General features: G+C 39.6%; 1 protein-coding gene across 7 annotated transcripts in view; it reads right to left on the reverse strand.

Annotated features, from left to right (window-relative positions):
* Positions 1-5984: 5984 nt before the first annotated feature.
* PDLIM5 (PDZ and LIM domain 5) overlaps positions 5985-19509 on the reverse strand; it is a 127396-nt gene continuing 113871 nt past the window's right edge. For all 7 annotated transcript variants that reach the window (XM_053404041.1, XM_053404039.1, XM_053404042.1 and 4 more), the window contains 5 exons: positions 17356-17533; positions 12133-12313; positions 10955-11075; positions 8435-8550; positions 5985-7269 (listed from right to left, as the gene is read on the reverse strand). In XM_053404041.1, the coding sequence (XP_053260016.1) occupies positions 7180-7269; positions 8435-8550; positions 10955-11075; positions 12133-12313; positions 17356-17533 (686 nt within the window). In that variant the 3' untranslated portion in view covers positions 5985-7179. The remainder of the gene's footprint in view (positions 7270-8434; positions 8551-10954; positions 11076-12132; positions 12314-17355; positions 17534-19509) is intronic.

Here is a 19509-nt window from a genome sequence, read left to right on the forward strand (position 1 = left end):
TAAACGGCCTCGACCCAGTATACCTGAAGGAGCGTCTCCACCCCCATCGTTCTGCCTAGACACTGAGGTCCAGCGCCGAGGGCCTTCTGGTGGTTCCCTCACTGTGAGAAGCAAAGCTACAGGGAACCAGGCAGAGGGCCTTCTTGGTAGTGGCGCCCGCCCTGTGGAACACCCTCCCGTCATCAGATGTCAAAGAGATAAACAACTACCTGACATTTAGAAGACATCTGAAGGCAGCCCTGTTCAGGGAAGTTTTTAATGTGTGACATTTTGATGTATTTTTAATCTTTGTTGGAAGCCGCCCAGAGTGGCTGGGGAAACCCAGTGTGATGGGCAGGGTACAAATAATAAATTATTATAATTATTATTATTGGGCAATTGAGTGGGGGATGGGAGTGCATGCATGTGTGCAATGGGTCAAAGTTGCATCCAGGAGCCACTGACTGACCACCCAATGGCTTAGCCAGCTGCCCCCAAAGTGAGAGAGTGAGAGCAGGGGAGGGGAGGAGTCTGGCCTCGGGAGCCCTGCCAGCAGGAAAGGTGTCTCCCACACCCAAGCAGGCAAGTGCTGGTGGTGATGTCAACCCACAGGGGAGGCCACTTCACCTGGGTAGCAGTGCCCAAGTAGGTGAGTGGGTGGGCAAGGGAATTTCAAGCAGCTAACCTGCCCCTTCTGCCACATGCTGGCCCTTCCCCATGCCTGCTGGTGAGTACCAGCCCTTTTTCTCTCGGAAAAAAAGCACTCGTTACACCCCACGGTATTAACGGACAGCAGCAAGTTTTTGCTCTGGCTATACCATTTTATGTGTGTTTTAAAAAGATTTGGCATGAACCACACGGTTGCCGAAACATTTCCCACACAAAACACAGATGTGAACTTTTAAATGAAGGAGAAAACACACACACACACACACACACACACACACACACACACGAACAATGCTTTCATAAACACATTTCTTAATATAAACATGGCAGGTATTTGCTTTTTAAAAAACGTCCTTCCATTTTAAAATTCAAACATGATTCACAAAACATAGCCACTTTTTTTTGGGGGGGGGGAGAGAAGTTATAATCACAAATGGCTGCTCACAGGGAAGGAAAAATTACCACCACCAAGGAAGTATAAATATGCATAGATGCTTTTTGTCTGCAGAACAGGGGGCACCTATTTTCTTTTAATGAGCCTCGGATATCAATGAATCCATTTAGAACCGATCATTTCAACATTTTGGAAACTTTGGCTGGGTAGCACTACTTCCCCCTCCCCCTCCCCATTTTAAAATTTAAATAGCACAGAGGAGCCAGTGAGTTTGGGAGGGTCTCCATGATTATAGCCAAGTCTTCCTCAGAGGAATTTTGACACCCTGTTAATTAGTCAATTTCGAGTAGGACTCTTTCAGTGACTCCTATTCTGCCATCAGTAAAGTGTGATTTCCTAATAAATTTCCATCAAGCAAACTATTTCTAGTAACTCCCCCTAATTAACACCAGGCTGCTAATAATAAATTAGGCTCTATGTGTTTCTGATATAACCAAGATCTTGTCTGAGCACAAGATATTAACGTCCCCAGAAAAGTATAACTCCAGCCTAAATTAAGCCTGTGCTGGTTAAAAGGATTTATGTGCAGTCCTGTAAGAAAGGCTTTGAAGATCTTTAACACAGTACATTTCAACCAGAAACCTTTTTGACTGAAAGATTTGTTCTAGGTTGAGCAGTGAAAGGGGATTTATTGTGAAAACACACTGTTGAGTTTTAAGACTATAAATATTACACTAGATTACAGTTTCTTAATGAATGAATGACAGATCTCTTATTTTTGTTTCTTGGTGCATTTTAATGTTAAATTATATTGTTGGTTGACAGAAACCAACCCTCTGCTGTTAAAATGTCAAACCCAGCCTTGATGCCTTTAAGAGTTTGGCTTCTGGAGTTTAATATACTGTTTTGCAAATAGACTTGCATTTGTCTTTAATTGTAGCCTAAACAAATGCAGCAGGGGCAAGATTCCTGTAAAGCTGGCTGTAGCTTTTTATAGTCATATGCAGTGCTCCCCCTTTCCTTGTACAAACAAGGTAGAAAACAGCAGCACATTCACCTAGTGAAAAGATACCCAGCTCATAAGAATCTTATGAGGCTACTGTTATCACGAAGTAATTGACCATGTTACTATAGATGGTTAAGTATCCTAAGGTGAAATCAGAGAATGCTTTGTGCCAAGGCTAAATACAGTATCAGATAAACCCAGTCAGAGGAGATAGAATTGCAGTTCCTATTTACTCTCTCCAGTTTAGAGAGGACATCAGACATCTTTGCACACAACTCTGTCAAATACGCTGTTTTGCACCCAGGATTTGGGAAATTAAACAATAAATTATTGCAAACAAAGATTAAAGGGATACGGGACATCCGATTTAGATTTAAGCATGCTGTGGTCTTGTGAAAACACAGGTTGCATTCGCACAACCAAATCCTGGCTTAATTAAGATGGGAAATGCATGAGCTCCATGAACTTGAAGGCAGGCTATTTATTCCCACTTTGCTCCTTCTTTTGCAGGAGTTAGAAAACAAGCCAGGAAGCTGCAATTAAACCATAGCTTCCCATTACATGCAGACTAGGAAACTTCCAAGCAAACCATGATATGAAGACATGGTTTAAAGTTGGTTTATGTATGCTGGCCTTTATTGGAAGATATCATGTACTCCACGGATCTAATCATTCATTGATTTCAGTAGGTCTACTCCAGGTATGAAGTAATTGGATGTTGTGCATGTCCTGGTTTATTAAGCCAGGTTTTGACAGTGTAAGCCAGATCACAGAGATGAGAATTTTTATAAATAAATGGGGGGGGGGGAAATAAACTGTAATTTCATGCCTTTTTTATTTATCATGTTGCTGGCTTTGCTTTTTGTAACAACTGGATCCAAAGACAACTGGATTTAGACAAGATGTTTAAAGGGAGAAAAAATGAGAGAGAGAAGCAACAAAGCAAAGCATAACGTGCATATCACCAGAATCCATTGACTGGAGCAGAACAAAGCTGAACACAATGATCTGGGAAATCCAAGAGCTGTTTCTGTCTGTCTTGCTTCTGAATGTCATTGCTCCCCCACTTCTGAGAAATACTGCAGAAGACCAAAGTGCAACTAGTCCCAGATTTTGCTTTAGCTCTCTTACTACTGGAACTTTAAATATTCTGTTTGCAGATAACTGTGTACTGGCTTATTACAATATGCAAAAACATATTAGAGCAGCTAAGATTTTACTTTACTTAATGCCTGATGCTCATAAACAGTTTGGGTTTCAGCTCTGCCTTCTGAAACAAGCTATTTTCTAAGTGAAGTGCTCCTAAACTTGCATACAAATGTCCTTCTCTCTGTTATTTTACTGTGTTGTTGTTGTTGTTAATAGCTGCTGGTACATTTGGAGACTACCATTTCGTGGAAATGCTTGATAAATTATTGGCGTTGTCCACTAAGCCATTTTGAATATTATTTTTCAACTTGTAAGTTTCCCAGCCAATTGCCAGGTCGTGAACTTTGCCACATCATATATGTGTAGAGAATGAAGAAAACGACACATCTAAAAGAGTTTAGAAGTAAAGCTTAAAAGAATCATATATCTATTTATAGAAGAATTTCATCACCAAAAAAGTAGCCTGTGAGAGATACTGAATTAAAGTGCACTGCAAAAATCTTGGTCACTGCTATTAAAAGTATAGTAGGAAATATAACTTAAATTCCCATGGACTTTACTTGTCTCTTGGGTATATTTATATTTTTGGGTGGTCATAAGTGCTTGGCAGAGCTTACTAGATCCCAGGTTAATAATGAACCACGCTTTAAGGACTGTATCCAACTTAAGTTCTAGAACAGACCTACTGGAATAAGTTGGAAGGGACCCCACAATGCAAGAACCAAGTTAGTCATGTCTTTTTATTTTAGTGGGCCTGAGCTCAGTGCAACTAACGTTGGCTATTACTCTTTGTTCCTATTTGTTTATAATAGAAACTACTGAATTTTCTAACATATAAGACTACTTTTTAACCCAGGAAAATCTACTCAAAAGTCGGGGGTCATCTTATACGCCGGCTACAGCAGTTGTAGCCTGTTGTGCGTTGGAAGAGGGGTAGTCTTATACAGGAGTATATCCCAAACTCTATATTTTAACTGGAAAAGTTGGGGGGGTCATCTTATACACCCAGTCGTCTTATACACAGGAAAATACGGTAGTTTAACGCAAACAACTATTAACCAGGTGGGGTATGCAGCCACTTGGTCCAGCCAGCTAAACTGTCCTGCCATGTAGCAAGGACAGAACAATCAATAATGTGCACATGAACCTAAACAAGGGGGTCAATTTCCTCATTCTATGTGAGAATCTGCAACACACGTGCTTTCAGGGCATGGGACACTGAGCAGGATTTGCCATGGCACAACAACATAGCCTAACATATAGCTGAGAGAATCATGAGTCACCATTTTTGACTGGGGGAGTGGAAGCCAGGTGTGCAAGTATAAACTGGCATGTGGCCACTTACAAGTCAACGTTGGCCAAATAGCTTAAAAACCACATTCATTCTATGCTTCTGAAGTTTAAAAGCTAGAAAACATAAACTTTATATACCACTTCACTGGAGTGAATAAAGCTGGAAATGGAATATTTCATGCCCCACAATCCAGTCTGTGAAGTCACACAATGTGACACAGCATTTCATAATTCAAAGCAACAGTTCTTTGTTTTGTAGTCATTCTTCAGAAGTGACTGAAAACCAAGGCAAGCACAGCTAAACTGGCTCCTATGATCAGCTGGAAAGGATTGATTTACTTTTACTTTAATTAAAAAACCACACACCCCAGTTTGGTAGCATGGCCCATTAATCTTCTATGTAGATTCCACAGAAGCCAACTTATTCTTTCAACGGAACACATAAAATGTATGTGCATAATCACACACTTACTAGTCTTCTTTGGATGACTAAAAGTTACCCAGAGGTTGCACACTAATTGTTTGCCCTTACTGGAATTTCCCAGCTCCTCTTATAGTAGGATATGCTTTAGAAACAGGTATGGGGAACTTGTAATCTTCCCGAAGTTGTTGGACTCAAACATCTATCAGCTCCAGCCAGCTATCCCAAATGTGAGAATGATGGGAACTGTAGTCTAACAACATCTGGATGGCGCTACTTTTGCATTACAGTAAAAATTATTTCCCTTCTTTCCACTTTCAAAGTGATAAATACTTTGCCTTGCATTTCATTACAAAATCATCTTCCTAACTCTGGAGAAACCAGAGGGATTGACATGTGTAGAAAGAACGTTGTCAGCGCTGCCCAAGGTCCCAGCTCACACAAGACCAACGCTGCTCCTTGCTCAAGTTTAAAAGTCTTTATTGAAGTTCAGTCTCATTTCTAGACGCGCAGCGCGCAACGCTACATCTATCCGTCAGACCGTAGAACTCCCATCTGAGTCTCCTCCCCCCTGACACCAGCTTAAGATTCTAGCCTTACTCCACCTCTTCCTCTGTTCCTTCTTTCTCTGGGTCTTTCTGCTAGTCGGGAGAATCAGCGTCAGAAGAATCTCGGAGGGCTGAGACTCCGACTAGCAGAAAGACCCAGAGAAAGAAGGAACAGAGGAAGAGGTGGAGTAAGGCTAGAATCTTAAGCTGGTGTCAGGGGGGAGGAGACTCAGATGGGAGTTCTACGGTCTGACGGATAGATGTAGCGTTGCGCGCTGCGCGTCTAGAAATGAGACTGAACTTCAATAAAGACTTTTAAACTTGAGCAAGGAGCAGCGTTGGTCTTGTGTGAGCTGGGACCTTGGGCAGCGCTGACAGTAACTCCCATCTCTTCTGCTCCTGAACCTCTGACAAACGTCAACTAATTCATGTATCTATTTACAAATTATGACAAGCAAGCAAGCAAGCAAGCACCTGTGTTTAAATGGTAAATCTATATAATTCACAATGTCCTAACACCACAGCAAAAAATATTATGTTAATTTTTATTTGATTTACTATGGTCTAGTGCAGTGAGAGTATTGCATCTAAGAAAGCTGACATTGTTTCATCCCTCACCCTTCCCTTTTCTGTTACACCAAAGAAGTGCACACAATAAATAAATATGTGCACACAATAAAGTAAAATTATATACAAGAAAGTATAAGATGTGATCTTACGTAACCCAAATCAGACTTACCCCACCCCAATATTCATCAGTCATTTTCTAGAAATATTTATGACATTAAATTGCATGTTCTTCCTCTGCACTTATACAAGTTATACTCTGCATGGCCATATTAATTGGTTAATAACATGTTAACTCTTTCCCCCACATCTTTTAAGGGAGAAAATGAATGCAAAAAGGCAAATATTTATACAATGTGGGAGCTAAAAGAATTGGCTTAACATTGCTTAGTTTCAAATTTCCTAATTACCTACAATAACGAATACTCCCTTTTGTGCCAAACAGTTTCATGTTCTTGGTTATATTTCTGAAATGCATATGATACATACCAGTTAAACTGATTCATTATCTAAAATTGGACCTCCTCCCTCTCTCTCCTACCTAAGAAGCAGCAACAAACCCACCTTTAGTTTACCACTAGTGGCACTTAAATACAAATGCAAGCTGAGCTACAAAATGTGTGATTGAAATAATATTGCCCTTTCTTAAAAAGAAAAACGAAACAGCCCATCCCACAAAGTCCCAAAGGTTTGCTCTCACCAAGAGAGCGTGTCCATCTTCATTTGTCTGACATTACTACTCTAAGTCATTTTAAATCAGGAGTGGGGAACCTGTGGCCCCCTCCCCTGTTCTTATTATTATTTTATTATTTATTAAATTCGTATGCCACCCTGTACTCTCAGGGCAGTTACAACATATAAAATCGCTATGTAATAACACAACATACATACTTGGGTTCCAATTTCCATCAATCTCAGCTAATGTGGCCAATGGTCAGGGATGATGAGAATTTGAGTCCAGCAACATCTGCAGGGCTCTAAATGCTCCTTGTTGTATTACATGAAGCAGTCATAAGCTTTATTCCTTCCCCACCCCAATCTCTGCTTCTACAATTAAAAAGTCTAGATAAATACTTCAGTAAGCCTACTGAAAACCAAAACCCAGGAACTTTTTTTCCCTCTCAATATGTATTATTCAGCAACCCCCAGAGCCTCAGATGTTCACAGAGTGGGCATGTTTCTTGCAAAGGGGCTTGTCCTTCTTGGAGAAAAAAGTGTGGCCTTCCAAACTCTCACAGCACACCTGAAATGAAATTTAAAAAGACAGAAATGTTTCTCGTTTCAAAAATTAGCACATCGGTTAATAACAATGTAGGTGTTTTAGGTGCTCATCACGCTTAATTCTAAATGAACTAGTCTGTTTTTTTGTTTTGCTTTTAACATTAGTAAAATACAAGTGGAATCTGCAACAAAATGTTGTGGTGTAGAGTGCTCCTGTTCAGGGCTCTAGCCAGTCATGCTCTCTTTATGGATGTCCATTCCTTTATCCTCCCATTTAAGCCAAACCAGCATTCCTTGGCTACTGAAGATGCTCAGTTTTCTACTAAACAGTTTTTGGGTCCCCTACCTTAGGATGCTTCCTTTCTAAGCATACTTTTTGCAAACACTGGGTTTCCCCCACAAGGCTGCTGATGCGTCTCTCTCATGTGTGTGTGGCTGTCAGCAAAGATCCATACTTGAAAAATGAATTCACTATTGAACTGATTTGATTCAGTGATGGCTTTACTCTGTGAATGTTCTACTGTTGTTAGAAGCCACCAATAACCTTTCACCTAGGAAGGTCAGTCTCAGGAGAGGTTTTCTGGGACAACCAGGAGCTACAGTGGGAAGGATGGTGTGGCGAATGCCACTAGCTTGTGCTCACAATGGGTTGGATACAACTTGTATTTTTGTACTGCTCTTCTCCCAAGGAAAAATCTAAATGGGCTCCGGCTTCCCTTTTTTATCCTCCTATGTTCTCTATGAACACAGAGATAGTGACTGGGCTCAGGGGCACCCAGTGAGCTTTATACTTGAGTTGGGGATTGAATCTCCATGGTTTAAGCCCATCTAGGAACCATTAATGTAGGAAGCACCTGCATGCAGATAATCTGCTCTACAACTGAACTACAGCCCTTCAAACAGAAGACTACAAACTTGTATGTTTGGCAACTGATGGGAACAAATCTGAATGATTAAAGAGTTTTAAGAAAACAGTGTCAAACAAATTCACATCAAATATATCTTTAAGGAGCGAAAAAACAAAAAAGGCCGGCTTTACACAATAGCAAAGTGCTCTCCAAACAATTACGAAATAGCCATAACGCACGCAAGATAACACTATTAAAAGAGCATTTCAGAAGTTACTCCTATCTTATTCAGGCTGGCAATAGCGTTGCTGCAATGGATAACCAAGTTTTTATACTTACTGAGCACACAAAGCAGGTATCATGCCAAGTGTGGCCCAAGGCTTCCAGGAACCTGTCCCCAGCTTCAATGGGGAATTCACAGCCATGGCACATGGTCCCAAAGAGTCCATAGTAATCTGTGCAAGCAGACACAAACGTGGCCACTGAACAAAATGTCTCAACTTGCAACAAACACTAAATCTGAATAAATGTCACGGTAAGTACATAAGTGCTCAAATCACACGCCATAGGTAAGGTATGCCAAGATTTAAGAATGAAGAACATAATCCCTTTTCCCTTTGGCATTCCACCACTACATAAGCGACACCCAATGTTGGTCATGCCTGGAGTAGAGAGACTGAAACCAATGGGCTAGAGTATTTCCTGTTTTCAGTGGGTCTCCTCTTTGTACTACATAAATTGGATTATCACTCTATGGTTTTTCCTTAACAGAAGAGAGACACATCAGAAATACGAAATTCTGCAGAATTGTGGCATTGAAATACTTATTTTCCTTCCTTCCTTCCTTCCTTCCTTCCTTCCTTCCTTCCTTCCTTCCTTTCATCTATATCCCACCCTTTTCTTCAAAGAACTCAATTCCCCCTTCAATCCTTACAACAACTCTGTGACCTGTGAGGTAGGTTAGGCTGAGAGGCTGAGTGCCTGGCCCAAGGTCACCCGGGGAGCTTCATGGCCAAGTGGGGATTTGAACCTTGGTCTCCCAGGTCCTAGTCCAACACCCTCACCACTACACCACACTGGCTCTTTATTTGCCAGGGCCATTTTTATTTATTCATTAGGAAATTCATATACCTCCCTTTCATTTGTGAGAACTGTCAAAGCATCTCACGTATTCAAAATACAGTAAACTAAATAATAAAAATGGAATCCATATAAGCAAATCAGAAACAGACAGCAAGGAAACCCTTCCATTTTTCTCCAAGGAATCTAACACAATACATTCCTGCAACAAAAGCAATCTCAGCATATGGCTATAACTCTCATTGCCCTTCTCCCAGTGACCAACTCAGTTCCCTAAGATCATATGGATGCTACTCCTACAACTTTAAGGGTTTACTAAGTTTGGTATAACTTATTATTTAAATAGAGCTCATTTTAAACCTGAAAAAGTCCTCTCCATTTCACAGTATCATACTGAAAATGGGTGCACGCCTATTTAACTTGGCTGCTGTTTACAGTTTCAAGAGGTTTACAAGCTTTTCTACAGAAGACAGAAAACAGTAGCCAGGGCAGATTGAAAAGCTTCTGTTTTCCTTCCTTTTCAACCCCAGACACACAGTCTAAGATTTTTCTCCTGTTACGTTAACCATGGTAACAGCAGCCTGAAGCAATCTGTGCACAGAAAATTTACAAAGGACAAGTCAGTGATGTCCTGTATTGAAGCTTGTTCATCTAATTTCCAGTCTCTGATTCCACAGAGAAATCTAGCTTGAAGGCTTGCTGGGTGCAAAACTGCTGCCTTAATCTAACTATTCTTTCTGTATGCCACTGAGGTTCGTTCCCAGGGTTTACACCGCCATCTACTCTTAGCTACTGCCAAGTTTGAGGCATCTCTTGGGTTCACACAGCAATGTGTTATGCTGTACCAAAAAGACAGTTCCTTGGTTTTGCCAATCCAATGTCTTGTTGGGGGGGGGGATAGCTTACCACTAACCCACTCAAAAACACAGGAAAAGGAAACAATTGTGATTTTTAATTCTACATTTTTGTATTTTTAATGATAAAAATAGGGGAACTATTAAAAGAACAAAGGGGGGGAGGAGAACACAAGGGAAAACAAAATTGTTTGACATCAAAAGAAATTCTGCAAAACACATTCCAATTCAGACATGTGTGAACATGTTACTTTGGGATTCTTACTTTAGTATTCTCACTAGCATCTTAAGCAGTTACTAATGACCAAGGTCCAGGTTAATGAAGTACAGTTTTTTCTAACAGCTAAATAAAAACAGCTCAAAAGTACCAGCTGCTTATTTCCCTTTCTCCATCAGAAACAGAGTTCTTCCATTACAGGAAAGAAACCTTTGGATCTAACCCTATACAGATAATCAAAATAATGACAGAAATGAACCACGTGCCATTTTCCCCACACTTTTCCTACCCAATCAGGGACTCCAAATTTACTTAAATCTGATTTTATAGTTTTAACTGATTTTTACCCTTTAAATCTATTGTCTTTTTTAGACACTGCTTAGAGGCAATTGGAGTTAAGCAGTATATAAATTGTTTCTTTAAACCAGGCTTCCTCAATCTCAGCCCTACAGATGTTTTTGGCCTACAACTCCCATGATCCCTAGCTAGCAGGACCAGTGGTCAGGGATGCTGGGAATTGTAGTCTCAAAACATCTGGAGGGCTGAGGTTGGGGAAGCCTGGTTTAAACAAACAAGACAAACTAGAGAAGCTCCATGTGTAAAAGTTTGAAGTACTGGTAACAGCAAGGGATGGATCTTGTTTTATAGAGGAAAAACATGATGCCGATGTAACTAACACAAACATACTGAGTCAAGTAAAATGCTCACCTGTCTCACAGTAGGGATCACCATCCTCCAAATGGAAAACGTTGTTGCGTATGGGCTTGTGACAAGCCACACACACAAAGCAGGAAACATGCCAGGTTTGTTTCAAGGCATTTATTACTTCCTAGTTGCAGGAGAGACAAAAAAAAACCAACAACACCATGTTGATCACTATAGGACTGGAATGAGATGGATTGCTGTTCTCTTGACCATGAAGAAACCCTTTTTCTTACAAGAAAAAAGGAAAGAAGGAAAGAAACTGGAGAAAGCACTGAGGAATGTAGGTCTTGAACCAGATTTTCTGAAGTTACAGCCATTCGTAGGCTGAGAATCATAACAAGGGAGCAAGAGACGGGTGAGTTCAGGTCACCCCATGCCTATGAATCTGAACATATAATTTGAACAAATTTTCTGCCCTGAATAAATTTCATACCTAAATGTTTTAGGTAGCAGGTGCTTCTTTTTTTACAAGCATCTCAGGCAGAACGCCACCAAGGGTATTATGATTACAAATTTCACAGATTATTAGTAAAGGCTTCATAGAGACATATTGGTTTGTTTCTGTGTTGTTATGTATTTTGTGTTCTCATTTTTTTATTTTTATGTTGTGATCTTTGGATGAAGGGCTGTGGAATGCCCTCCCATCAGATGTCAAGTCTTTTAGAAGACTGTCTTTTAGAAGACATCTGAAGGCAGCCCTGTTTAGGGAATGTTTTATCACATTATTATTATTATTATTATTATTATTATTATTATTATTATTATTATCATCATCATTAATTCTGCTGGGGGCTGCCCAGAGCAGCTGGAGAAACACAGCTAGATGGGTGGGGTATAAATTATTATTATTATTATTATTATTATTATTATTCACATTTTAATCATCATCACAATTCAGAGATTATGAAGTAGGCTATTGCATCGTTCCCAACAGCCTCCAGCCCATTCTTTTCTGAACTTAAATCTAATCAGGGACATGATAAAAAGTCTTTCCACTGCCAGTGTATTATTTAACCCTGGATAAGGTACATGAGAAGGAGTTTCCTGACTTTCTGCAACTCAGTCTTTTAAAGGTGGTTACGAGGTTCCACGGTTAGGTCTGCATATGTCCCAATACTTCTGAACTGATCTAGCATTAAGGATTCCAACATCTAGTCCAAAACTTTAACAGGACAACTTACCCCAAGTATCTTCCTCTGGCATCGGGCACATTCAGGGGCAAGGAACTTCTCGTAGCAGCCCTCACAGTAAAGAGCTCCCTTTTCTTCCACAAAGCCAATGTAAGCCATGGAGGTTTTGCAGTGTGCGCAATTAAACTCTTCTGGGTGCCAAGATTTCCCCAAGGCCACCAGGAAAGGCCCTCTGTTTTGAACAGAAACAAAATCATCAAATGCTATGCAATTAGAAGCAGGGAAACGTGGACAATTTTCACGTTAAGTACATGCCGATAACATACCTTAAAAGCAAAGCTGATTTATATAAAAAATTATATCTACTGAGAGAATGAAAAGGTACAATGGAATGTAATTGCATTATTTTCAACAGCTAGTTTAAAGGTTTTAATAAGTTAGATTTAACTCTGCTAAGAATGCCTGCCCTGGTATGATCCATTTTTCAAGGAAAAGGTGTTGAATTAGCATCTTTTAAAAGACAAGACTGTTGAAGAAATTAAAAACTGAAGATGTTGGAATGGAATACTGGAAGACATTTGAAGGCAGCCCTATTTAAGGAAGCTTTTAATGTCTGATGGACTATTGTATTTTAATATTTTGTTGGAAAACCTGCCCAGAGTGGCTGGGGAAACCCAGCCAGATAGGCAGGGTATAAATAATAAATTATGATGATGATGATGATGATGATGATGATGATGATGATGCGGTTTGGTGAAAAGGGCAAGCATAATGCAACAGGGATGGCCAACCTTTTGTGGGCCAGGGACACATTGAGAAATCTAAATGGAGCACCACGATATGCCTATTTCACAGAATGAAACAAGTGATGCTCAGAATTCTTCCCCCTCCCCACAAAACTCCAACAAGAAACAAGTAAAACACAGAGAAAAAGAAGCAGGTGACACTCCTGAGAAACAGATATCGTCCCCCAACAAACACCTCTCCAATTCTCAATTTTGAATAATAGAAATTTAGAAGGGAATAGTCCTTGGGGTGCACCGAGGGGGGTGAGTGGGTATCTGAGGGCACCACACTGGAGATGCCATTATTACAGGCACATGAATCCAGGGTGAATTTGAAAATGTAAACGACTGAAGATTCAAAAGTGAGGTAAAGCAATGTTGAAAGTAAAACTACATTTTAAACAAATATGAAACAGCTCCAGGCATTTTTTTATCCCTTCACCCTGAAGCGGAATTAATACTCATTTCTAAAATAAGAATAAATTTAATTTTGGAGGAAGATGAAAGCTAAATTTCAGACTCTGTCATTTCCTGGATGCACGTGAGAAGTCTGCCCATCCGATGGAAAACTCTTGAAGCAGTCCTGTGTGTGGTATGCAGCCCCTTTTCATCAACTTCAGCATCAAATTTATTTACAAGTCTTTGGTTTAACCAGTTTCCTCTGCCAAAGAACGGAGGCTATCTTTTAAATACCAGCCAAATCTAGAATTCCTTCTGCATTTTTGCACAACCATTCAAACATCTAGAAAAAGAGGACATGCTATTTCATTTAGAAAATTGATTTTTGTCTATCTATGGCCTGTTGGTGACTTTATAACTTATTGCAAAGGGTTTTATTTATTTTTTACAGTTCTCCATGAAGCTTTAAGAGGACGGTCCAGAATTCTATAGACACCCCCTGCTGCCATGTGATTACCTGAACAGTGCAAATACTGACCTAACCCGATACCCTCCAACCTCTGTACAAGCACCTTTTTACATCAATGCCCTTTCAGTTATGTAGCGATCAAACAATACAAGTCCTTATGTACAACAAAGTGCTCCCTTCTCACTGTGTCAGCAAAGGCTAATTTACCAGACTCATTAGGAACACAGAAGAGGTCCTTCTGGCCCCAGGTGGAATCAAGTTTCCAATTGTCTGCTCTAAAATGATAGACTTGGATGCTAATGAAGTAGGAAGGGAGGAAGTGTTTTTACACCACCTGTTACATTTAGCAAGCAGGTTTTTTTTATACTTGTTATATTTAAGTTTTCTGCTGTGATTTTACAGTTTTGACATTGCAAAGTGAACCGCTCAAAGCAGTACAAAAGTCCCAATTTAAGGGGGTGGGGAAGCAACTGTTTTCTTCCAGTATGACTTTTGCAGTTAAAAGTGCCATGTTTAATGCATGGAATCACACCAAGAAAAGACCACAAAGTGATTATAACATTACTTTCACTGATCCAGAATTTAATACTCATGCTCTGAAAAGCATAAAGTGAATTGCAACACGGGCCAAAAAAACATAAGTGCTAAGTACTGGCTGTCAGTCAATGTACTAATTTCAGTCTCTCCCCCGTCCATTGTACCACTTTGAAGTATCAATAGAACTTACATCTGAACGTACATGCTTAAGATCCGTGCTAATTCCTTCAAATGTTTCCCTAGTAGAAGAACTGTAATCATTTATAGGACATGCCTTGTAGTCTCCATTTATTAATGAATAACAACAGTTTGGATGAAGTTGAAGCCTGCTTCACTGATTGCTTCCTGCACTCAAATTGCTTTCTGTTACTATAGTTGTGGTCAGATACTCAGAACCAGAATTACTTTCAGAATTTTTAGACATGGATGTGCTCCCATGGATGAAAATATCCAATATTTCCATATCCAGTGTTTCCACATCCAATGTGAGCACTTTCTTCAATTTGTATTGTTCAAACACTACAGTAACTGAAAGGGCACTGATGGGAAAAGATTGCTGGAGTGTATCAAGTTAGTGTCACTGTTTGCTCTGTTCCGGTAACCAAAAGGCAACAACTCTGGCCTGATTTCTTCGAGTTAAATGAAGATACTATAAAAATAAAAATCACATTTTTATACTGCATTGCTTTTTCATTTCCTGTGACAGGCAACACTTAACTCCTTATTTATCTTGGGGGATCCCTCCCTCTTTTTTAGCAGCTGACAAAGACTATGATAAAGTACTTTGTTTTAGCACAAAAACCCTTTTTAAAAAAACGATTGCATGTAAACTACACAAAAATACATTAATAAAAATATGGATTTGAAAGTGATAGCTAACTTAGTTATTCTGACATTCAAAGACATGCCATGTTGCATGAGTACTTGAGTACTGTCAAAGAACACCCCATCAGATCTACATTACAAATATTTTGTAGATTTGTACATATGCAATAGGCCTTCCCCCCCTCCCCCTGCAATGCACCCTGCCAAACCTGGCTCTGGGGTGGCTGGCTGAACCCATGGAAGAGCACACAGGGTGAGGAAAGGGGATATTGTTTTGTCTGGGAAGCTGAAATGCTTGCACTGACAGAGCGATCGCCACGGCGCTACGTTGAATTTGTCATCTGTCTTAGGTTTCAATGCAAAAAGAAGGATTTTTTTAAAAAACGAGGCCCAGGAAAGTATCTATGATGACTAGATGATAACTTGATCAATAATTAAGAAAAGAAATTAAAAAGTTATGAGGTGGCCTCTCTTAAATTTTGGGAGCTGGCATTTCATGGTTATTTTATGTCTCAGTGTAAAGTAACCAAGTCTACAATGAAGTTTGGCTGCAAAACAGGTGTGCTGTGGAATGTCACTTGATCCAGCGCTTACCTTTTCATTGGTAATACTGCCCCAAAGGGCATGAACTGTAATTATGCTAAAACCTCAACCCTGAAGGCTATCACAAGTTTCCCAAACCACTGTAGTGCAAGAGTGTACAGAGAACATGATATATTGATTAAGGTATTGTCAGATGGCTTCAGTGCATATCCTTCTCATCTGGTGTTTTCTGCTTCCTTTCATTTCCTGAATAAAGCACTGGGATAATTTGCCTGCAGATACTGCGGGCATCAATTACACATTGCATCCATACCCATACAATATACTTTATAATTCTCAGTCTAGATATTGTTAGCATTAATTATGCTTTGTTGATCCTCCTGTGTTTTTCTGTGCTCTCTGATACGACTGATCATGGAGAACTAGTGATCCAAATACAGGACTTCATGGATCCTCCTTGGGTTGGCCCAGAGTTCTCAGACTGGGGGCAAGGTACGGTTATTGCTTGTCTCCTCGTAATTTTCCTTATGGACTCATGAAAGTCTCAGATCCACTTAACATGCAAGAGCCAGCTCAACTAAGTCATATGAAGGGGTGGACTAATCATTTTCTTTGACACCACTACGGTTTCATCATTTACTTGAGAGAGCCAGTGTGGTGTAGTGGTTAAGAGCGGTAGACTCCTAATCTGGGGAACCGGGTTCGCATCTCCGCTCTTCCACATGCAGCTGCTGGGTGACCTTGGGCCAGTCACACTTCTTTGAAGTCTCTCAGTCCCACTCACTTCACAGAGTGTTTGTTGTGGGGGAGGAAGGGAAAGGAGAATGTTAGCCGCTTTGAGACTCCTTAAAGGGAGTGAAAGGCGGGATATCAAATCCAAACTCTTCTTCTTCTTGATGACTGGCGACAGTTAAGAGTTACAATGTGAATTGACTAATCCAGGCAGACAATAATAGCTCTGTAACCTGCCTTGGGGATTTGGGATACCTGTCACTGACAAGGTTGTTACAGAAGGCATTGCTGGAGCGCAAACTGCAGGCTGTCAATCATTGTTATTACATGGGTTGAACTTGAAGACGACTTGTCAGAAGCAGTCAAACTCCTAAGGAGCTTGTGTAAGTATAGTTCTAGCAATGATTCAATTGTTTGTTTAATTGCCATTTAAGTTTGATAGAGGCGGTATTGTTTAGTTTTATTTTACCTGTTCTGGCCTTCAAAGAAATATTTGCTACTGCATATTTCTTGTTTTATTTCCATATCACCTGCTATTTGCTTTTCACCTTGTTTACCTTCTGGGTCTGATTGCAATGAATACTTATTTGCTTTAAGTTTCACTTCTGGTGTCTCCTGCTCCTTGTGCCAATGCCACTAAAAACAGTTTCAAAAAGTGTCCATAGCTACTGGGAGTGTATGATATGCAGTTTATATTTATGCTAACTTCCTTCTCAGATTCAAATTATCATTCAATAATGTGCAACTTTGTTTTTTCTAATATTAATTACACAAACATTAACTATATCTATATATACAAGCTGTTTCAAGTAGAGTTCTAGAAACACCAGCTAGTAAAACTTATAATTTATAATGTTTGTGGGGTTTTTAAGAGAAGACCTGGAATGGTCTTGTCTATGGGCTAAGAATGCTCAGGTGTAAAAATCTTGTAGATTAACCATTAGAAAGCCTTCAACTCATGTTAAAAGGGGGGAAATTACAAACCTAATTACTTGATTGCAATGAGCACACATCGGAGTTCGCTTTCCTGCCGGAATATGCTCTGCCATCTGAACCAAAGTGTCTTCATCTGTTGGCAGAGGTGGTGCTGCTGTATTTTTTTCACTTGGCACAGTTGCTCCAGGTCTTCCACTCTTGTCTGATGCCCATCCACTTCCAGCTGCTATAAAACAAAATGGAAGGAAAACTTTATAATAAACTATGCTTGCAATGATAAATATGAGTAACCTCAAATAAGTTTTGAGGCATAGCATATGTAATGATTAGTACAGATTGTATAATCTGCACTATTATAATTACAAAGTAGTTTATTCCAGGTCATAACTATAAGCCGTTATTGGTTTGTTATACAGTGGTGCCTCGCAAGACGAAATTAATTCGTTCCGCGAGTCTTTTCGTCTTGCAATGTTTTTCGTCTTGCGAAGCATGGTCTGTCGCAACTGCACCTCTTCAAGTGGCTTTAAGAAAAAAGGGAACAAACTCGCAAGACGTTTTCGTCTTGCGAAGCAAGCCCATAGGGAAAATCGTCTTGCGAAGCAATGCAAAAACCGAAAAACCCTTTCGTCTTGCGCGTTTTTCGTCTTGCGAGGCATTCGTCTTGCGAGGTACCACTGTAGTGCAATAAGAGCTCTTACGCTACAATCCTATTTTATTGTTTGTTATCAGTGCTTTATTTAGTAAATAAGAAAAATGTGGCCCTGGTACTCATATAATGATAAAAGTGCTGTGCGTGCCAGCAAAAAATGGTTGCCATGAACAGCAAAAAAACAAACAAACAAACACAGGGGCTGCTACTCCATACTGGTGAGAGTTGTTGCAAAACATCATCATCATCATCATCATCATTTCCCATAGCAGCTGAGAGCAGCAAAAAGCATCAAAACCCATCTAAAAAATACATTGCTGAATCCAAAATGTCTAAAGTTCTTTTGGAATCCAAGAACCATATACTCAAACTATTAGTTCAAGAAAAGGGTAGCTATGAATGGAAAATGTGTCTGGGGGGGTAGTTACAGGGTTTGAGATTATGTATGTGAGATTAATTTATTTCTCTATTAAAAGGTCATCTTTCATCTTTTGTTATAGTATAAATTTTATTTGTTAATGAAATCTCTTTTTTAAAAAAAGAACTGTGCAGGTACCTGGACATAAGTGCCATTTAACTCAATGGGGCTTATTTCTGAGTATATATGTACAAAATCACACTTTAAAAAGTTTTTTAAAATGCTTTAATAAAAAGCTTGAAAAGTTGTAGCTCAAAATAGACTCATGGATAGTTTCCAAAAATGGTATGGCTATGAGTACTTAATTGCAAATACACAGGCTTAAGACAAGGAAACAATGTTTAAAAACATCTTGAACTTTCATCAGGTGCAGATTATTGCCAATCAGGGTGTTTTAGCAAAAGAAGTGGGAGGTGACAGAATTTTAAAAATATGGTCGTCATAAAAATAATGAAGACACTGTAAAGAATGATGAACAATCCAATTTTATTTGGGATAAAATGTTAGTACGACCCCTCCCTTTCAATTGAGGATCTGGATGAAACACAAAGTTATTGACACTATATGTCTAACATTACAATGTGAAAACTAGTTTTTTTGATTTATTATCTTGTTACTACCTATATCTGAAAACAGAGTTTTCAGACAGTCTGAGAGCAGCTATGCATTCATATTATTTGAATCATAGTGTGACTCAAAAGCGAAACACTATAGATATTAAACTTTAAGCAAACAAATGAGGGATGAATGATATGCTACCTTCAGACACATTTACAAAGGCAGTACAAACAGAAGCGCGTTTGAAAAAAGCAAACTTTCATGAAGCATGTCAAGGAATGTTAGGACGTTACCAGAAGTGCACTTTAATAAAAGAAGGCTTGTTTCCTTTAGTTAGCTATTACCAAGAAAAAAAGGGCCTTGGAAGAGGCATTTTCCTCATTTGAAAATGGTGACCTGATGTGTTCTGTATAATGTTGCATAATAGCCACAGGAACCCAAGTGGGGCCGGGCCACTGAGAAACAAAATAGAGGTGTTGAAGATAGAGGTGTTGAAAGGCTTTAGGAAGCACCAATGTTCTCAGAAGTACCAAAAACCCCACACACCACCAAATGGGGTGATCCTCCAAAACACACC

The sequence above is a fragment of the Podarcis raffonei genome, chromosome 9, assembly GCF_027172205.1.
Source record: "Podarcis raffonei isolate rPodRaf1 chromosome 9, rPodRaf1.pri, whole genome shotgun sequence".
Classification (NCBI taxonomy): Eukaryota; Metazoa; Chordata; class Lepidosauria; order Squamata; family Lacertidae; genus Podarcis; species Podarcis raffonei.